At 56.1% G+C, this 17625-nt stretch overlaps 6 protein-coding genes across 6 annotated transcripts in view; 3 read left to right on the forward strand and 3 right to left on the reverse strand.

The window, feature by feature from the left end:
- Positions 1 to 386: 386 nt before the first annotated feature.
- CHGG_10403 (uncharacterized protein) lies at positions 387 to 1900 on the forward strand (the record flags this gene model as incomplete). The annotated part of the gene is made up of 5 exons (XM_001228329.1): positions 387 to 501; positions 567 to 715; positions 798 to 816; positions 881 to 1775; positions 1837 to 1900. The coding sequence occupies 5 exons, from the start codon at positions 387 to 389 to the stop codon at positions 1898 to 1900; spliced, it is 1242 nt and encodes a 413-aa protein (XP_001228330.1).
- Positions 1901 to 2897: 997 nt separating this feature from the next.
- CHGG_10404 (uncharacterized protein) lies at positions 2898 to 4829 on the reverse strand (the record flags this gene model as incomplete). The annotated part of the gene is made up of 3 exons (XM_001228330.1): positions 2898 to 3897; positions 3956 to 4561; positions 4723 to 4829. 3 exons carry the CDS (start codon positions 4827 to 4829, stop codon positions 2898 to 2900), a joined length of 1713 nt encoding a protein of 570 aa, XP_001228331.1.
- A 1096-nt stretch (positions 4830 to 5925) lies between these two features.
- Positions 5926 to 6996, reverse strand: CHGG_10405 (uncharacterized protein; the record flags this gene model as incomplete). Its single annotated transcript, XM_001228331.1, has 3 exons — positions 5926 to 6144; positions 6218 to 6645; positions 6705 to 6996. The coding sequence occupies 3 exons, from the start codon at positions 6994 to 6996 to the stop codon at positions 5926 to 5928; spliced, it is 939 nt and encodes a 312-aa protein (XP_001228332.1).
- Positions 6997 to 8327: 1331 nt separating this feature from the next.
- On the reverse strand, positions 8328 to 9406 carry CHGG_10406 (uncharacterized protein; the record flags this gene model as incomplete). Its single annotated transcript, XM_001228332.1, has 2 exons — positions 8328 to 8498; positions 8552 to 9406. The coding sequence occupies 2 exons, from the start codon at positions 9404 to 9406 to the stop codon at positions 8328 to 8330; spliced, it is 1026 nt and encodes a 341-aa protein (XP_001228333.1).
- Positions 9407 to 10065: 659 nt separating this feature from the next.
- CHGG_10407 (uncharacterized protein) lies at positions 10066 to 11259 on the forward strand (the record flags this gene model as incomplete). The annotated part of the gene is made up of 4 exons (XM_001228333.1): positions 10066 to 10109; positions 10165 to 10184; positions 10435 to 11085; positions 11141 to 11259. 4 exons carry the CDS (start codon positions 10066 to 10068, stop codon positions 11257 to 11259), a joined length of 834 nt encoding a protein of 277 aa, XP_001228334.1.
- Positions 11260 to 12774: 1515 nt separating this feature from the next.
- The window catches only part of CHGG_10408 (uncharacterized protein), a gene marked incomplete at both ends in the record, with an annotated part of 5224 nt that continues 373 nt past the window's right edge, over positions 12775 to 17625 (forward strand). Inside the window, 5 exons of the mRNA XM_001228334.1 lie at positions 12775 to 12995; positions 13954 to 13975; positions 14034 to 14235; positions 14354 to 16867; positions 16919 to 17595. Coding sequence (XP_001228335.1) covers positions 12775 to 12995; positions 13954 to 13975; positions 14034 to 14235; positions 14354 to 16867; positions 16919 to 17595 — 3636 coding nt within the window. The remainder of the gene's footprint in view (positions 12996 to 13953; positions 13976 to 14033; positions 14236 to 14353; positions 16868 to 16918; positions 17596 to 17625) is intronic.

Here is a 17625-nt window from a genome sequence, read left to right on the forward strand (position 1 = left end):
AAAGTACGTGAGCATCCCTTGCCCCGCCTTGCCCGCGCTCTCTCTCCCGCAACATTGAAGACGGCCACCTCCATGTCAGCACGTACGCCAAACTTTTCGTGGCATAGCTAAGGTCAATTACTCGAGTTGTGTTGTTTGCTTGCCAGGCCCGGCATTGGTTGCGTCATTGGAGAGGCCCTGGTCCGCTTGCCTCGGCTTAACTGTCAACACCCACACCTGCGTCCCGAATCTACGCCCGACACGCCCGCGCTTTGAGCCGCCGCCGCGCCCAGTCAGAGACGACACATTAGGCATCACACGGCGGACACCGCTCGGCACTTATGCTGCACGGTACAAAACCCGAGCATCATCCGCCCAGTACAATTGGCGCAGCCTGAGCCGCCAAAATGGCCTGGAAGGCAAGCGAGCGGTTGATGGACACCATCCGGCACTATGCCAGCTTCCCCGCTACTGGCGTGAGCCTGCGTCAGATGGTGCAGTTTGGCGAGAAGCCGTCAACTGGTGAGCAGGCTCCAATTCCCTCTCGCGATAACGTCCAGGCTCTTATTCTGACGTTGGCGTGCAAGGGACACTATTCCGTGCCTCGCAGTTCCTCGCCGAGGAGCTGCCCATCCGACTCGCCCACCGTGTCCAGGAGCTCGAAACCCTACCTGATGGCCTCAACGAGATGCCCTCGGTGAAGAAGGTGGCTGAATGGTATGCACAGTCGTTCGAGGTACGCACCCGCACCGCCGCCAGTGGAGAAGATGTGTGACTCACCCATGTTATTTGGTTTAGGAAATTACAACATTGCCCAGGCCCGATCTCGCCAAGGAGGTACGAGAGAGGTTGATGAGGCCCTCGAGGATATCCGGGAGAAGCACATCGTGGCTGAGCGAAGCGACACCAAACCCGAGCATTGAAGAGGGGCAGTACAACTCGTGGAACGGTACCGCCAACGGCAACGGCAATGGCTGGTCCAAGGGCAGGTTCCCCGCAACAAGGAGATACTTTGCTATGGTGGACGACACAGGCGACTGGCCACCTGAGCTGCAATTGTATAACATGAAATTTGCCCAGGCATTACATCGCATCAAGAGGCGGCACGACAGCGTGGTCACCACCATGGCGCAGGGCATCCTCGAGTACAAACGCAAACGGCAACGGATGCAGATCGACAGCAACATACAATCCTTCCTGGACCGCTTCTACATGTCGCGCATCGGGATACGCATGCTCATCGGACAGCACATTGCTCTGACCGACCAGAGCCACTACCGAGACCCTTCTTACGTTGGTATCATCTGCACCAAGACGTACGTTAAGGACCTGGCGCAGGAAGCCATTGAGAACGCACGATTTGTTTGCGAGGACCATTACGGTCTGTTCGAGGCGCCCAAGATCCAGCTCGTATGCGATCCAAACCTCAACTTCATGTATGTGCCGGGCCACTTGTCGCACATGCTCTTCGAGACGCTCAAGAACTCGCTGCGCGCCGTGGTTGAGACACACGGCCAAGACAAGCAGGAGTTCCCCGTCACCAAGGTGATCGTGGCCGAGGGCAAGGAGGACATCACGATAAAGGTCTCAGACGAGGGCGGCGGTATCCCACGCAGCGCCATCCCGCTGGTCTGGACGTACATGTACACCACTGTCGACAGGACACCCAACCTCGACCCGGACTTTGACAAGAGCGACTTCAAGGCACCTATGGCCGGGTTCGGCTACGGCTTACCAATATCACGACTGTATGCGAGGTACTTTGGCGGTGACCTCAAGCTAATAAGCATGGAAGGGTATGTTTCCAAGCCTCTCTCCCCCCATCCGTCATCATACTAACAATGCTGGCACCCACAGTTACGGCACAGACGTGTACCTCCACCTGAACCGCCTATCAAGCTCGTCGGAGCCGCTGGCATAGCAATCAGCAGTCATGAGGGGTACCGGTACGTCTGCATCGCCCCGAGGATTGACGCTGCCAATGCGATACCTGATGCGCAAGCGCCTCAAGAACCTGGCCCCGCTCGAGATTACCGAGCGCAGGCAGGTCGGTGACGTCGAGGCCATCTTTAAGCCGTCGTCGTCTACCACCGCCGACCCCCAGCGCCCCCAGCACCATAACCACCATTACCCCGCTCGGGGCAGCGATAGTGAGCTCTGAAAGAGTCTACTACTTTCCCCTGTTGGTGCTGCGGATGTGAGATATTGGACCGAATTGAACTAGGGGGGCTTTGGCTATTTGATATTTTGCTGTCTCCATCCATCCTAGCCCATCCTTTCCGGGCGGTTGATGGGGACCTACATGGACATACACGCACAAGGGGCGCCGGCATTGCTGGATCGTTTATCTTGCACGGGGCCTGGCGCTTTGTCATGGAATGGAGAGGAAATGGGAAGCTTTTGCCTCATCTGTACGTTGGGAATAGGAGGCCCTATCGTTTTACTACTTACTACCCATCCGCCACTGCTGTTGTAGAGGAGGAGGATTGATTGTTGGTTGGCATCGCTAGACCTGGATTGTGTCGACAGCAACAAAGCAAGCAATGGGAATGTTGAAAGAGGGAATGGGAACGCGAGAGAATATGTAAGACTGATTGATTGATATAGACCGAATCACAACATAGGTACGAAAACAAAATGTGTGCTGTTTGGTTTGATGATGGAGGTGTGACAATGATCATGCTCGCCTTGTCTACCCACCTCTACAACAATAAGCTTGGGGAAATCCTTTAGCTAGGTAGTACAACCGCCCTTCATCTCCCACTCTCCCCCTCTCCCAATGTAAACAAACCTAAGAAACATGCAAAATCAACGTGGCCACCAACCCGCCCCCGTCCCAATTCCCACGCCCAATCCCAACAACCCCAAAGAAAAACCCATCCCCTCGCCTCACACCACCTCACACCTTACACACCACGTCACGCCTTATACAACAAATCCAAAAACCCGCTCGCCAAATCCACCACCACGCTCTTATTCGGCAACGACCCGGCGACACCATACAGCGCGGCCGCATCCCCGGTAACGGCCTCCCCACCACGCGTCTTCTTGCCCTCGACCTGGCGGGCGCGCTCCTTCTCGCGCTCGGCATCGACGACGGCCTCGAGGTCGGCGGCGAGGCGCTCCCAGACTTTGACGATGGGCAGGGTGACGGCGACGTGGATGGCGGGGGGGTCTTGCAGGGCGTTGAGGTGCCAGCCGCGGGCCGACATGGCGTCGGCGACGTCGTAGATGTTGAGCGAGCGCGCGCGGAAGGCGACGACGCTGACGAGGGGGTTGCCGAGGATCTCGAGCTCGGTGGAGAGGGTCGGGTGGGTTTGGATGTGGCTGAGCAGGCGCTTGGTGGCGCCAACGATTTGCGTGCAGGACTTGAGGTAGCCCGTTTCGCCGACCGTCATGAGGCTGGCCCAGCAGCCGGCGATGAGGGCGCCCGGCCGGGAGCCGGCGATGCCGGGGGAGGCGTAGACGCCGCCGGGCCAGGCCGGGTCGACGAAGTATTGGTAGGTGCGCAGGGCTTGGGTGCGGTAGAGCACGGTGCTGTTGCCCTTGGGCGCGAAGCCGTACTTGTGCGTGTCGCAGCTGATGGAGGTGACGCCCTTGAGGCGGAAGTCGAAGGGCGTCGTCTCGAAACCGGCCTTCTCGAGGAAGGGCACCAGGAAGGAGCCTAGGCAGCAGTCGACGTGGAGGGGCAGGCGCTTCTTAACGGCCAGCTTGGAGAGCGCCGAGATGTCGTCGATGATGCCGTGCGGGAAGTTGGGTGCCGAGCCGACGAGGAGGATGGTGTTCCTATTGACGAGACGGGCCACGCGCCGGATGTCGACCTGGTAGCTTGGGGCGGGGCACGCGACGAGGTGGACTTTGATCTTGAAGTACTCGCCCGCCTTGCGGAAGGCTGTGTGTGCCGTGTCGGGCAAGATCCTGGGAACCTGTTAGTAACGGCGCTCAAATCAATAGAGGGGCCTGGGCGGTTGTTTACATTTCCGGCTCGGTAATGCCCCGCTCAACATAGGCCTTTTGCCTCGCGCTGAGGCAAGCCATCAAGATACTCTCAGTCCCGCCGCTCGTGCTCACGCCCGCAGCACCCCGCGGCGCGTTGAACAGGCTCAACACCATGGCCACCACCTCGGCCTCCATCTTCCGCACGCCGGGGAACACATCGGGATGGATCGGGTTCGCCACGGTGAACTTCCCGTACGCCTCCGTCTGCAGCTTCAGCAGCTCGTCCTCGCCGTGGTAGACGGCACCCGAGACGTAGCCGTCCTCCCAGCGCGTGTGGTCCATGGTGGCGAGCGTCTCGAGTTCCTTGCGCACGGCGTCCTCGGCCCAGCCCTCCTTGGGCAGCGTCAGGTAGCGTGTCGTATTGGTGGGGACGAGTTTAGCTTGTAGCTTGGTGAGAGCTTCCTCGACCTGTTTGCGAACCTGGGTCCGCACACCCGGCATCCGGAGGAACCAGCCGTACAACACGCGGCGCACATCAGTGTACACTTCGATCAGCGTGCCGAACAGGCCGCGGCCCTTGAGTTTCCATAGTACGCGGCGCGTCCATTTCCAGAGGAACAGGAAGAAAACGATGTTACGGATCCTGAGAAAGGGGTTGGTGTCAGTGGTTGGTCATTTCAGCAATTGACTTCGAGTTATATATACTACTTGGGTAGGTTGTTGCGCCACGCCAAGTTTGAGATGGTGGAGGGACGGGAAGAATGCGGCGCAAGAAACGGGAGGGCATGAAAGTCAGCCACCTACAGATCCAAGTTGATCATGGCCAACGGGCTTCTCGCCGCCCGGGTTCTCCTCCGGGCATTTTCGAAGCCTTCCCGCAGACTAACGGGTAAGCGTGATGTTCCTGACATATTTATAATAACAAAGATCGTAGACCTTTGTGGCGGTTAAAAAATCCGACACTGAGGTCGAGAAGGAAAGATTAACAACAGGGCATGTAGGTCAGGGGAATTCGGGTACCGCGGGACAAACAGGGCAATGGATGACCTCTCATTTGGAGCTCGGCTCATCCCGCTGATTGGGGCATCTTGGACCGAGCAGGCAGGCCTGCCGCGGGCAGCAGACCCCGGCTTTTTGAGGTCCAACCCATGCTCCCCCCAATCCCAAAGCCGGCGCCCCGCGGCTCCCGCTTTGCGCGCAGAATGCGCCCTAAATGCATGGCTTGGCACAGCTAATGCTCTTTAGTGCTGCATAGAACCTTGGAATCTTCACATGCTCGAAAGTTCACTTCGACCGAGCCTCGTTTCTTTTGCGTCAATGCATCTTTGTGTGTCACTGCGAGGCCATAAAGCAGGGTCACGGACTCGTATTCTCCTCATTGATAGACACGGAGTCGGAGACGGGCGCAAATCTGGTATCACCGTCCCCGGCGTGACCTCATCGGACGCAACACTGTCGGAGAACCTTCATAATATAGCCATGCATTTCTTGATTCGGTGGGGTTGTACACGTAATTCTTGCAAGCCGGCGGTTGGAGATGCATATGTGGGGAGCTTCCCCGGGCCTCGGTGTTGCGTATACATAGAGCAGGAGGGGAAAAAGACCAACCAAATAAGCTCTGAGCAGATTTGCCAGAAAACATGCTAATACAAATACATTATACAACTGCCGCTACCTCCCATCTTGTCTTTCGTGGATCTCATAAACGTGGGCTACCACGTGGCCACCTTGCTCCCCCATTCGGGGTTTGGAGGTATGGCACCTTGAAGTCTTATCACCGAGTAGCAACCTCTAGGCCATGTCCGTCCCCCAGGTATGTGTTGCCGTGGGGCACATAACCACCAATACAGTCAGGGCTGTGCTAGAACCCAAACCCAAACCCAAACGCCTCAAGGTACGATATCCCAAAGCCTCGAGGAATAGATCAGCAGGATAGCTAGCGTCTGACGTCAACAAATTTGCCTGGCCGGAGATAGCTTGGCCAATATCATCCACCAAATTCGACCATCATATACTAGCAAACACCCTGCGCCACGCCTGTGCAAACACCTGAGACTCGGTCTCGCACGCCTGCGGCCCAGTGGATGTACACTCGGGAAACCTGATGACCAGATCCCCGTCCTTGTACTCTGCGTCCTTGTCGCCCTTGGCATAGGAGTTGAGGATGCGCTGATCGACGATGGCCATTCGAGAGAGGATGGTCGGGTGCCACTGCACCATGTGTTCCTGCAGGCACAAAGAGTTAACATAAACATGCATATTACAAAGGGTATAAAAGTTTGGTTGGTCGGGAACGCACCAAAGCATGTGTCTCTGCTTTTTGAAAATCATAGCTTCGATAAAGCGGGCTGAACCACGTCTCGAGAAAGAAGCGCGCCCAGTCACCATTGCGCACAATGTAACTGGCCGACGACAGCCCGTCCTTGTCCTGAGTAATCACAAAGTCCACATCCTGCCCCTTGAGATGGCTGAACGTCTTAATGATGCTATCCGGCGGGACGACAGGGTAGTCTTTTTTCATGAGCTCGTCTAACTTGGCCGCTCGCATGACGTGCTCCTCGATCTTCAGTTTTGGGTTCATGATCAGGCCACTCGCGTCCAGGTACCAGACATAGTGGCAATCCGGAAACTTGGTCAGCGCGTCTCGCATGGCGAAAATGGCAGTCCAGGAGAAGGGCGAGCCGGCTAGGTCGTAGTCGCCGATCCTGGCGAGGAGGGTTTTGTAACCTATCTTGTCCGTCAGACTGTGCGTTCACTTTATCCATTGTCCCTGATGGCTGGCATACCATGCTTCTGGGCATACTGCAACCTGTTCTGCTTCACCGTTTCCAAATACACCCCGCTGTACTTGCTCGCATCCAACACTGTCACTAGTACCACAGGTGGGTCGCCCTTGGGTTCTCGCAACGACGCATTTCGGCCGCTTGATCGAGTGACGAGGTATATGAGGGTGAGAAAAAGGAGCCCGCCGAGCGCAATGAGCTTGAGTCGAGACCTCCGCAAGCCGGGCAATCGTGATGTGCGCGGGAGGTAGGGCGGAGGCTGCGACGTTTTTCGTGGGGGGAGTGCGAAATGCATCGTGGGCAAAAGGAGGCCCGGGGAGTCGTCCCTAGGCCGAGATTGAGACCAATGTGAGGGGGATCGATCGGGGTGCTCGTAAAATCGGTGGATGGTCGATGCCGCGTGTCGCTACGTGGCTCGGGAGCACCGTCGAACACAAGGAGCAAAGAACGTGACTTTTCGTGAAAAACTATCCGAGGAGGTCACTGGATAGTGAACGAGTAAAGCACTCTCTCAATTTGCGAAAAGACGATGTTGAGGATCGATAGGTGGTTTTCTTGTCAGGATGACTTGAATCGCTTGCAGACCGGTCGCACAAAGGTTGAAATCAGGACATTGGTGAATTCGAGTAGGTTCGTCCAACAGCTTGCCCTCGGGCTACCTCCTCAAACGCCAAGGGGACAGAGAATGGACCTTGAGGTTGCCAAGGGGAAATCATCACGAAACCGCTGGCCTTCCTGAGTTCCAACTGCGATAACAAGCAGAACTTCTGGCAGGGGAAATGTGGATGGTGCTGGGATATGGGGTTGGCGATAGGCTTATCGTAATGCATGTAACATTAATTACCCCTAACCCTGGCCAACCCTCGTTACTGTGAAGAGAGACAGAAACGAGAAAGCAAAATGAAGGATCAAAAGTGAAAAATCTCACCAACCACTACCAAGGCATACCAAGGTGGTAGCCGGTTAGGAAAGGCGCGTGTTTTTACTACTCAGCATCCGTTGAGCGCGAAAACTCTTGGTGGGAAGGTCTCGGACCCCGTATCATTAGGCTGGTGTCGAGCGCCTTGATCAAAGTATGAAGTTCGAATCTTCTTCTATATGTAAACGGTGTTGGGGGGAAGTGGGAATTTCCATCTGAATCATGGAAAGACTCAGCACTTACTCTGGCCCAGGTTGAATTCGGTGCCTCCAGAAACCGAGTTGATGTTGAGGTTAATTAAGGTAGAAGTGTAGATTGCTATCAAAATAACCATGGCGCAATGCTCTCTAGTGTAGAACATATATGTATCAACCCAGCCTCGCAGCAACCTTTTGAACTTGGCAAAGAAACGCCGAGGAAGCAGAGATAGACTCGAGGAACTCCGAGAAGCCCCCGATTGTAGGCACGGGTTCACGCATTCGCACCTGACCACGACGAGAACAGGACAAGACGCCCCGTTCTCAGGGCGGCAGCGAAGCTTCATCTCTGCACACAGACTAGTTGCAACGGCACGGAGGCGCAGCTGTGGCAACTTAAGAGTGTGCAGTAGGGAAACCAGAGGGTGTCATTCGGTGGTATCGCGAGGTTGACACATCAATCGTCGTTGGAGAAAACCATGCTATCAGTACACGCTGCGCAGAATTACATTACTTATCCTTTCTCGACTCGTCGGTCGCTGCCCCGGGTGCCGTGTCACCAGGTACGGCATCCTCGTCGGCTTCGTCTTCGTCGGGCTCGTCCTCCTGGACATCCACGACACGATCCCTGGCATTCTCGAGGGTCTTGGCCATGAGATGGTTGACAAACTTCCACGTTGCCTACAGTACTGTTAGTACCCATGATATCAAGGGGGTCAAAAAACAGTACTTACTCCCAAAAAGGTCAGCACTCCAATAAGAACAAGACCCCAGTTGATTGACTCCATCCTGTCTCTGCCGGCCGCCCGTCTCCGACGACCCGCACCACCAAACCGTATGTTGATCCAATTGAACGGTGACATGAAGAACATGGTCTTCAGAAAACCCAGAATCCCCAGAGAAAGAAACCCTCTCATAAAGTGGCCAGCCCAGCTGCTCGGCCCATCATCCCTCAGTACCGGTTCATCAAACTCGATATCCATGAGCCCCCCGACAATGGTACCAAACGGATCATCCCAAAAACCGAGGATAGGGTCGGCGATAAACCCAAGGACGAAGATGGTAGCCACCATGATGGAAAGGGTCAGGGAGACCCGGAGGAGCCGGCTCGAAAGCCAACGGCCCCAGCGCAGGCGCTCGAGGCGGTACTCGAAGTGGCAGGTTGGGCAGCGCCAGTAGTTCCGGTCCGACAGAGGGGATGCGTTCCTCCAGGCCTGCAGACACCCCTCGTGGACATACCTCTGCGAGCCTTTGCATTTGCAAGGGCTGAAGAGGCGGCCGAGCTCCGGGTCCTCGGACACATAACGCACGCGGGTCTTGTTGGAGAAGACCCGGCCTGCGAACGAATCGTCAATCTCCGTCGTGGGATTGACGACCTCGAGACAGATGCGGCAAGTTCGCGGGCTATAGCGCCGTTGCTTCTGTGTAGGGGTCGGGCGTGGAGATGGAGTGTCCGAGGGGCCGGCAGCGCCGGATGTCTGCTCCTCGGGTGTCGGGGGTGTTGGCGCGTCGGTTCTGTGATTGTCATCGGATGTCTTGTCTGTTGCAGAGGGCCAGCCCCATCGCGGTTCGAACGATGTAGAGGCCATTGTGAAATCAAATGGCTGTGGAAGTCATGTATGTCTGATGTTTGAGTAAGTGAGGAAATAGGTGAAGTGCTTCACTCGACGTTGAAATGAACCACCAAGCATGTAATAAAGCTTGGGGGCTTGGAAAGTCACCGAATGTGACAGGTGTCAGTCCGCGCCAGCTGGTTTGCTCAAAAGTGCTGTCTGGGCGAGCTCGAGCGTTGTTGCGGAATGAGCCTCCCACTAAGCCTTACCTCTCCGAGCATCCCATTTATAAACATCCGCCCATAAAGAACGGGTTTGGGTTGGTTTCATCAGAACACCAAACAATGCCAGATTGGCAGAGGTTTTGCAACATGATGGAAAAAGAGTTTCTGAAAACTGACAGCTTTTTCAATTTCAGGCCCGCTTCCCCTTTGCGGTTAGACCACGAGCGGATCAGCCTGGCGGGACAACCCCCACCAAGCCGGCAACTGGGCGAATCAGCAGCTCCATCCAACAGCGGGTTGGCCCAAGCTCTCTCAGCGCTGAGGCCTGGCCATCGACGCGCAACATCGCTGTGCCTGGTTGCTGGTTGCGAACAACAGCAGCCTTGACTTGCAACGCCAACTTTGGAAATACAGCAAGACAACCCACGATTATCAACTTGCATCCCAACTTGAGCCTTCCAAACCGGCACCATGGCGGACAGATACTCGTTCTCTCTCACAACATTCTCGCCAAGGTAAGCCAACCGTCCCTAGGCTACAGTGTAAACGGTGATGTTAACAACCCGACAGCGGCAAACTGGTTCAGATCGGTCGGTCACCCATTCTTGCGCTTTGAAGCCCGCGATAGCTTTCAGCTAGCATAACGAGTCCATTCTCTAACAGCCACACAGAGTATGCGCTCAACGCCGTCAACCAAGGCGTAACAGCCCTGGGCATCAAAGGTCCGTTCCCCCCTCCCCACCTCTCCTCGCCCGGACCCCTCCTCAATCCATATCCCCCCCCCCTTCACGCGCAACCAAACACTGGGCATCCCCTAACATTACGCTCAACCCCAAACAGCCACGAACGGCATCGTTCTCGCCACGGAAAAGAAATCGTCCTCCCCGCTCGCCGACCCCTCCTCGCTCGCCAAGATCAGCCTCATCACGCCCAACATCGGCATGGTGTACAGCGGCATGGGGCCCGACTACCGGGTGCTGGTGGACCGGGCGCGCAAGGTATCACACACCGGGTACAAGCGCATCTACAACGAGTACCCGCCGACGCGGATCCTGGTGCAGGACGTGGCGCGCGTCATGCAGGAGGCCACCCAGTCCGGCGGCGTGCGGCCCTACGGCGTCAGCCTGCTGGTCGCCGGCTGGGACGAGGGCGTCTTGCCCGAGGAGGAGCTCGAGAAGGCCAAGGCCGAGAAGGCGGCCGCCGGCGCGGGGAAGGGAGGGGAGGAGGAGGGGCCCGGGGGCGAGGGCCCCAAGCTGAGTGATAGGACTGGCGGTGTTTTGAAGGGCGGGCCTATGCTGTACCAGGTCGATCCCAGCGGGAGTTATTTCCCCTGGAAGGCGACTGCGATTGGCAAGAGCGCTACGACGGCGAAGACGTTCCTTGAGAAGAGGTACACAGAGGGGCTGGAGCTGGAGGATGCGGTACACATCGCGCTGCTGACGCTGAAGGAGACGATTGAAGGAGAGATGAATGGGGAGACAATTGAGATTGGTAAGTTTGCGTTGTCAGTTTCCTGAGAGGAATTGCAAGTTTTAACTTGATCCAGGCATCGTCGGCGCACCCGCAGACCACCTCCTCGGCGTAGAGGGCGTGGAGGGTGCGGTGGGACCCCGTTTCCGGAAGCTCACGCCGCAGGAGATCGAGGACTACCTCACGAATCTATGATTTTGAGCATGGCGTTCCGACGGGATGGGTGGATGAATCATGAGGATCTTTCCGGGGTCCTTTCTCTGCAGGCAAAACCTTCACTGTACACTAGACGACAGGGTCACGAAAGGTGATAGAGAGGGAGAGAGAGAAAAGAACAACCCGGAGCTAGGCTTCTTTTTACTGCCATTCTTCAGGCTGTCGCCCGACCCTCAAGAACGAGTTCCTCGGCCCCGCTGCCACCCCCGTGACGGTCTCCCCCGTGCCGAGCACCGAGGCCAGGTCGATGCGCGTCCAACTGCGGGTGGAGGCTACCCCTGGCAAACCGAGCTGCCCATTCGTGTTGCTGCCAACCACGTACACCTCTCTGTCCGCGGTCAGCACGAGCATGTGCGCCTCCCCCACCGCGACGTCGACGATGTCCTTGTCGTCGATCACCACTGGGCTCGGGACATCGGAGAGCTCGTCGAACATCGGAGAGCGCCCTGCGTGGCCCCAACAGTAGAGGTCATTTCCGGCTGTCAGTGCGGCCAGCACGTAGCCGCCTGCTGCGAGCTTGATGACGGGGCCTGTGGGGAGGTCGTCGAGGTCGGTGACGAGGCTGGGGGTTTCTGCGGGGCTGGGATGGTGGGGTGAGGGGGGTTAATGTTAATTCTTGCTTGTTGGGGAGTTGGACGAGGGGGGAGGTGAGAGTGATATGCCAAGTACCTATGCACATACCTGGAAGCGGTAATCTCTCTGCCCAGGCAGGCCGTGTACCGCTCGTCACCCCATGTCCAGACATGGCCTGCTGATGAGAGGGCCGCGAAGCCGGTTTCGTAGGCGACCAGCTGGGTTATGTTGGGGAAGTTTGGGAAGCTGTGAGATTGGCCGTTGGAGAGGAGGTCGTGGATGGAAGGGTATTGGTGGAGGGTGTCCCTGTCGTCATGGGCTAGTGGTCATCAAAGTCGGCTGGCGTAAGTGATACTCTTGTTCATTGAAGATGGGCATATGGTCGCTACGTTACCTACGATGACCCCGTTGGATGCTTCGACGAAATTTGTGTAGGCCCATTCATCAGCCGTGCGTAACCTCTCATGGCCCTTTGGCACCAGGCCGGCTACTCGATATCCACCATTTTTGAGATTGACTATGTATACATCCACCCCATAGGTAGGCAACGATCAGCCACCGCTGATTTGGTGATACCCGTCTCCCATTCGCATCATACATCCAAGTGGTAGTTATGACTCACTTACCTCGAGTATATGAGAAAAATGGGCGAACGCAGTCATCATCGTCACCTCGCAACATGCAAGTGAAGCTTGGGATGTCATCGGGCTCGTTATCCCCGAAGGTTTCGAATTGCAATTGGTTCCAGGCATTAAACCCGGTTGCATAAAGCATCATAGCTAGGGGTCTTCGCCCTTTTGGGCAAAGTGACAAGGTCAAACAAATTCTAGAGTGATCTATTCCGCGATAGAAAAGCCTGAAAAGGCAGGTGCAGTCCTGGACAACGAGGAGAAGATGACGAGTCCCACGAGTCAACCTAAAATGGCCCCGCACTTGATGGAATGCCGCATCAGAACTCGGAAAGATGCATTCAATTGCCGTATGACACCACACCGAACGAAGCCCGCAACTTCAGCGCCGAAATTCGGCGGCTCTGCCCCGGGGCCATGGTACGCAATTACCCATTTGGGAACATGGAGGCATAACCAGTTCCTCGGGATGCGTCACTCACGGTTACACGCAGCTAGCAAATTTGCACTCGGGTAGGTTGTAAGCGCGGCAACCTACAGTTGACAAACGAAGCATCTAGGTTGGGATCGAATGGTCGGGACAAGGCTCTGAAAAGAGAATTCTGGTCACCCCATCCATGGCCTCGTGGCAGCTTTGAAGTATTCGTCCCAAGACAGACGGTCACAAGCAGTGGTGGTGGGCCTCACTCCACGAACAATAGAACATCTCGACCCAATTAAAATTGGGCCACCAGCACCATTCGATCCCCTAAATAAGGAGTTGAAGAGAAACTCTTGTGAACATTAAGCAAACAAGACATTGAAATGTCTTAAGCCAACGTACTCTTGCACTCGTTTGACCGCCCACTCTTCAGTATCTTGGTATGTAACTATGTGCATCACCCACGCGGGGAGAGCACCCCGCTGATCGAACCCCGGCCATCACTAGGATTAGGTTTACCTGCCGCGTCATAAGGTGGGCAACCAAGAACTACCTGTGGTCAGCGTTTGACTCTTCATAGCTAACCTATACAGAACCCAGGCAGCCGCGCAACTGCCTCGTGGCCTTGCAGATACCTGGTAGCACTAAGGCATACTTGCTTAGCCGTATGACGACCATGGATTCCGACTACGGCAGTTTGAGCTCCTCGGAGCCGGACGAAGAGCCATTCTATAAGCCAGCTGATGGATCGGATACCGCTGCGTCGGCCGACGGCAGCAGTGTCTCAGATGATGTCCAGCTGGAACCCAGAGACAGCCCTCGCAGCAGCACTCCGGACGACGAAGAACCTCCAGTGGTAGTAACCATGACTGCGAGGGCCTACCAACTCGAGATGCTCGAGGAGAGCTTGAAACAGAATATCATTGTTGCGGTATGCTGTGGCCCCTAGAAACGGAAATCGGCTCATTTCGTTAACTAACATATTGCCCCAAGATGGACACTGGGAGTGGCAAAACCCAGGTGTAAGTGGTAGTAGATACCGCTATTTAGGCAGAACCATACTGATAAGAACGTCAGTGCCATCCTTAGAATGCAGGCAGAGCTTGAACAGAGCGACAAGGTTAGTCTAGGCTGCCGACGAAGTCAAGAATCCACAACTAACTGTTCAGATTGTTTGGTTCTTGGCTCCGACAGTATCCCTAGCCGAACAGCAATTCGAGGCAATTCGGGCTCAAATCCCAGGAGTCCAATCCAAACTGATCCTCGGCTCCGACAGTGTGGATGCCTGGTCGACTCAACCTGGCGTGTGGGATGCCGTCCTCCTCAACACCCGTATCGTCGTGTCAACCTATCAGATCCTGTCCGACGCTGTATCTCACGCCCTAATCCCACTCTCTTCTCTTGGCCTCGTTGTCATTGACGAAGGTCAGAAAACTTTACTCCAGACTAGCAATACCGCAGCTGACCCTGATAGCCCACAACGCCAAGGGGAGGAATCCCATCGCAAGGCTTATGAAGGAGCACTATGTCCCCAGCAAGGCGGAAGGGCTCCCTGTACCCCATATCCTGGGCCTCACGGCGAGCCCTCTCATGAGATCCAATCTAAGCGACCTCGAAGTCCTTGAGCAGACCTTGGATGCCGTCTGCAAAACGCCGAGCAAACACCGGGACGAGCTCATGGCTCAGGTCAACCGTCCCGAGATGAAGGTCACTGCGTACGGGTCCATGATCAACCCCGAGACCGACACTGAGCCTACTCCGACTATGGCAAAACTGAAAAGTGCCTACTTGGAGCTTGACATCCGACAAGATCCATATGTCCGGCATTTGTTGACCGACAAGACGCCGCGGGGCCGCGCAAGGCTCAAGAAGGTTCTCTTAACCAAGCAAACATACTGTAGGTCGCAGATGGAGGCCTTCTGTAGGGGAGCTTTCGACATCTGCAAATCCTGTGGCCCTTGGGCTGCCGATTACTACATCCATAGGGTCATTTCTGCATTCGTCAAAGACCCTGCGCCTGTCGCCCCTGGCCATACCAACGAAAATCTCGCGGAACAAGAACGGAAATATCTTGTTGAGGCATTCCTGAAGGTAGACGCTCAGGCGCCTCCTGAGATCCCAACAACTCTCTCACCGAAGGTGCAAGCTTTGCTCGGCGCTCTCGAATCCCACCAAGAAAATCCATTTGGGATCGTTTTTGTTAGGGAGAGGGCGACAGTCGCCGTCTTGTCGCACATCCTCGCCGTCCACCCCAAAACATCGCACCGTTACCGAGTGGGCTCCATGGTGGGCACCTCGAGAGTACCAGGGAGAAGACAGGATTTTCTGGACCTGAGCCAAAAGGAATACTTGCTTTCGTTACTCTCATTCCGGAAAGGGACGATTAATCTCCTGGTGGCAACGAGCGTGCTCGAAGAGGGAATTGACGTGCCGGCATGCAACCTCGTTATTTGTTTTGACAAGCCCGACAACCTCAAGTCCTTCATCCAACGCCGGGGCCGGGCACGGATGTCGGCATCTCGGCTGTACCTCCTCGTCGAGGATGAAGCAGACGGCTCGTCACGCGGGTGGCAGAATCTGGAACAAGAGATGAAGCGCAAGTACGAAGACGACATGCGCGAGAACCAGCGACTCGAGGAAATTGAAAACATCGAAGACATGGATTACCCTGTCCTAAGATCCCAGGAGACGGGCGCTCAAATCACCATTCTCGATGCCAAGTCGCACCTCGAACACTTCTGCGCCACCCTCTCCACGCGTAAGTTTGTCGACTGGAGCCCCTTTTATGTCGTCCACGACCTAGAAGGGAACCCGGTCGACCCCCATCAGCCGGGTCTGCGGAAGGCCACTGTCCATCTGCCAGTCTCACTGGCCCCCGAATTGCGATGCTTCCAGAGTCTCCAAGCCTGGACCTCGGAAGCGAATGCTTGCAAAGATGCTGCATTCCAGGCATACGCCAAGCTTTACGAGGTCGGGTTAGTCAACCACAACCTGCTACCTATCAGGGAAACCGACTTGATAAAAGATGTTGAGCCGCGTGTCGGCATGGCCACGGTCAGGGAGCAGTTCAACCCCTGGCCGTTGATAGCCCGAGCGTGGCAGGACGGCGTTCCAGTTTCCCGGAGGACACTGTCAGTCTCCAGCCACGACAACCCAGTTTCTGCCGAGCTTGAGCTAGCACTACCGGTACCGGTCCCTGACATGGAACCATTCAATTTGTACTGGAGTCATACATCGTCGTGGCTCATTGGGATGGACTCTGATACGCCCATGTCAAGCGTGGCTGCCGGGGGTCAGGCCGATCACACGTCTACCTTGCTTGCCATGGCCTTTGGGCACAGATGGAATGTCGAGGAGAAGCAGTTCCCCGTTCGGTTCACCTGTATGGACCAGGATATACGCCTTGAGGACATGGGCTCCGATGTAGCGAGCGCTGAGCTTTTGCGCCAAAAGTCGTTCGCTCATCTCGTCCGCGATACTGGCAACCGAAACCACCCGTACTTCTGCTTGGACTGGATTCCCACCAAACCTGCGGTCGAGCTTGTTGCGAAGCCTTATCGGGGCTTCGAAGAGGCTCCCGAGGATAGCGCGTACGTGGCCGTCAAAACCTGGCCCAGGAAATCGGGCGCCTTCCGCCCGCTTCATCAAAACTCGGCACCGAAGCCAAGCAGCAAGCCCTATCCGAGGATTCTCCCCGCGGATCAAGTCCGAGTGGACAAGGTGCCTGCAATTTATGCTCAGATCGGCATGATGATACCCGCCATCACTCATGCGCTCGAGGTTCATCTTGTGGCTAAGGACCTTCTTGAGTCTCGCTTGGAGCAAACGGGCATCACAGACTTGTCACTTATCGTCACCGCGATCACTGCCAGTGCGGCTAGAGGCCCGACTGACTACGAGCGGATAGAGTTCCTCGGAGATTCGATCCTCAAGTTTTGCACGACTATCAATTGTTCTGCCACATGTAAGTTCCGATCTCGTGTCTGCGTCCGCCCTAAGCTAACACAAGTGACAGACTTGAAATTCCCAGAGGGGTGCCTGTCACCCTTGAAGGACAAGATTGTGTCAAACTCAAGGCTATTCCGGGCCGCCGTCGATTTTGGCCTGGACCGGTACATTATCCACAAAGCCTTTACTCTTCACAAATGGAGACCGACGTATGTCGAAGACCTTATCGAGAATCCGCCTTCTGCGACCGAGACAAGGAGGATCTCGACCAAGATCATCGCAGATGTGGTCGAGGCTCTGATCGGAACCGCCTTCGTGAGCGGCGGTATCTCTAAAGCTCTCGCTTGCATGTCCTTATTCCTCCCCGATGTCGCGTGGAACAGCATCGAGTACGGCCGCGAAGTTATGTACAACGAGGCCCCCGATGACGAACCGCTCCCCAGGACCATGCGTCAACTAGAGTCGTTAGTCGGGTACACTTTCACCAAGAAGGCGCTCCTCGTCGAAGCCATGACCCACCCCTCCTGCAACGGCCCCGGCATCCGGGCCTCGCTCGACCGCCTCGAGTTTCTCGGCGACGCCATCCTGGACTACGTCGTCGTCAACAAGCTCTTTGCCATCTCCGACCCCGCCCCCCTCGAGAACTCCTCTCTCCACCTCCTCCGCACCGCCCTCGTCAACGCCGACATCCTCGGCTTCCTCGTCATGGAGTGGGCCATCACCGAGGACGGCGTCGAAGTCACCGTCACAACCGACGAGAACACCGACGACGAC

Source organism: Chaetomium globosum, genomic scaffold (assembly GCF_000143365.1).
Source record: "Chaetomium globosum CBS 148.51 scaffold_7 genomic scaffold, whole genome shotgun sequence".
Lineage (NCBI taxonomy): Eukaryota > Fungi > Ascomycota > Sordariomycetes > Sordariales > Chaetomiaceae > Chaetomium > Chaetomium globosum.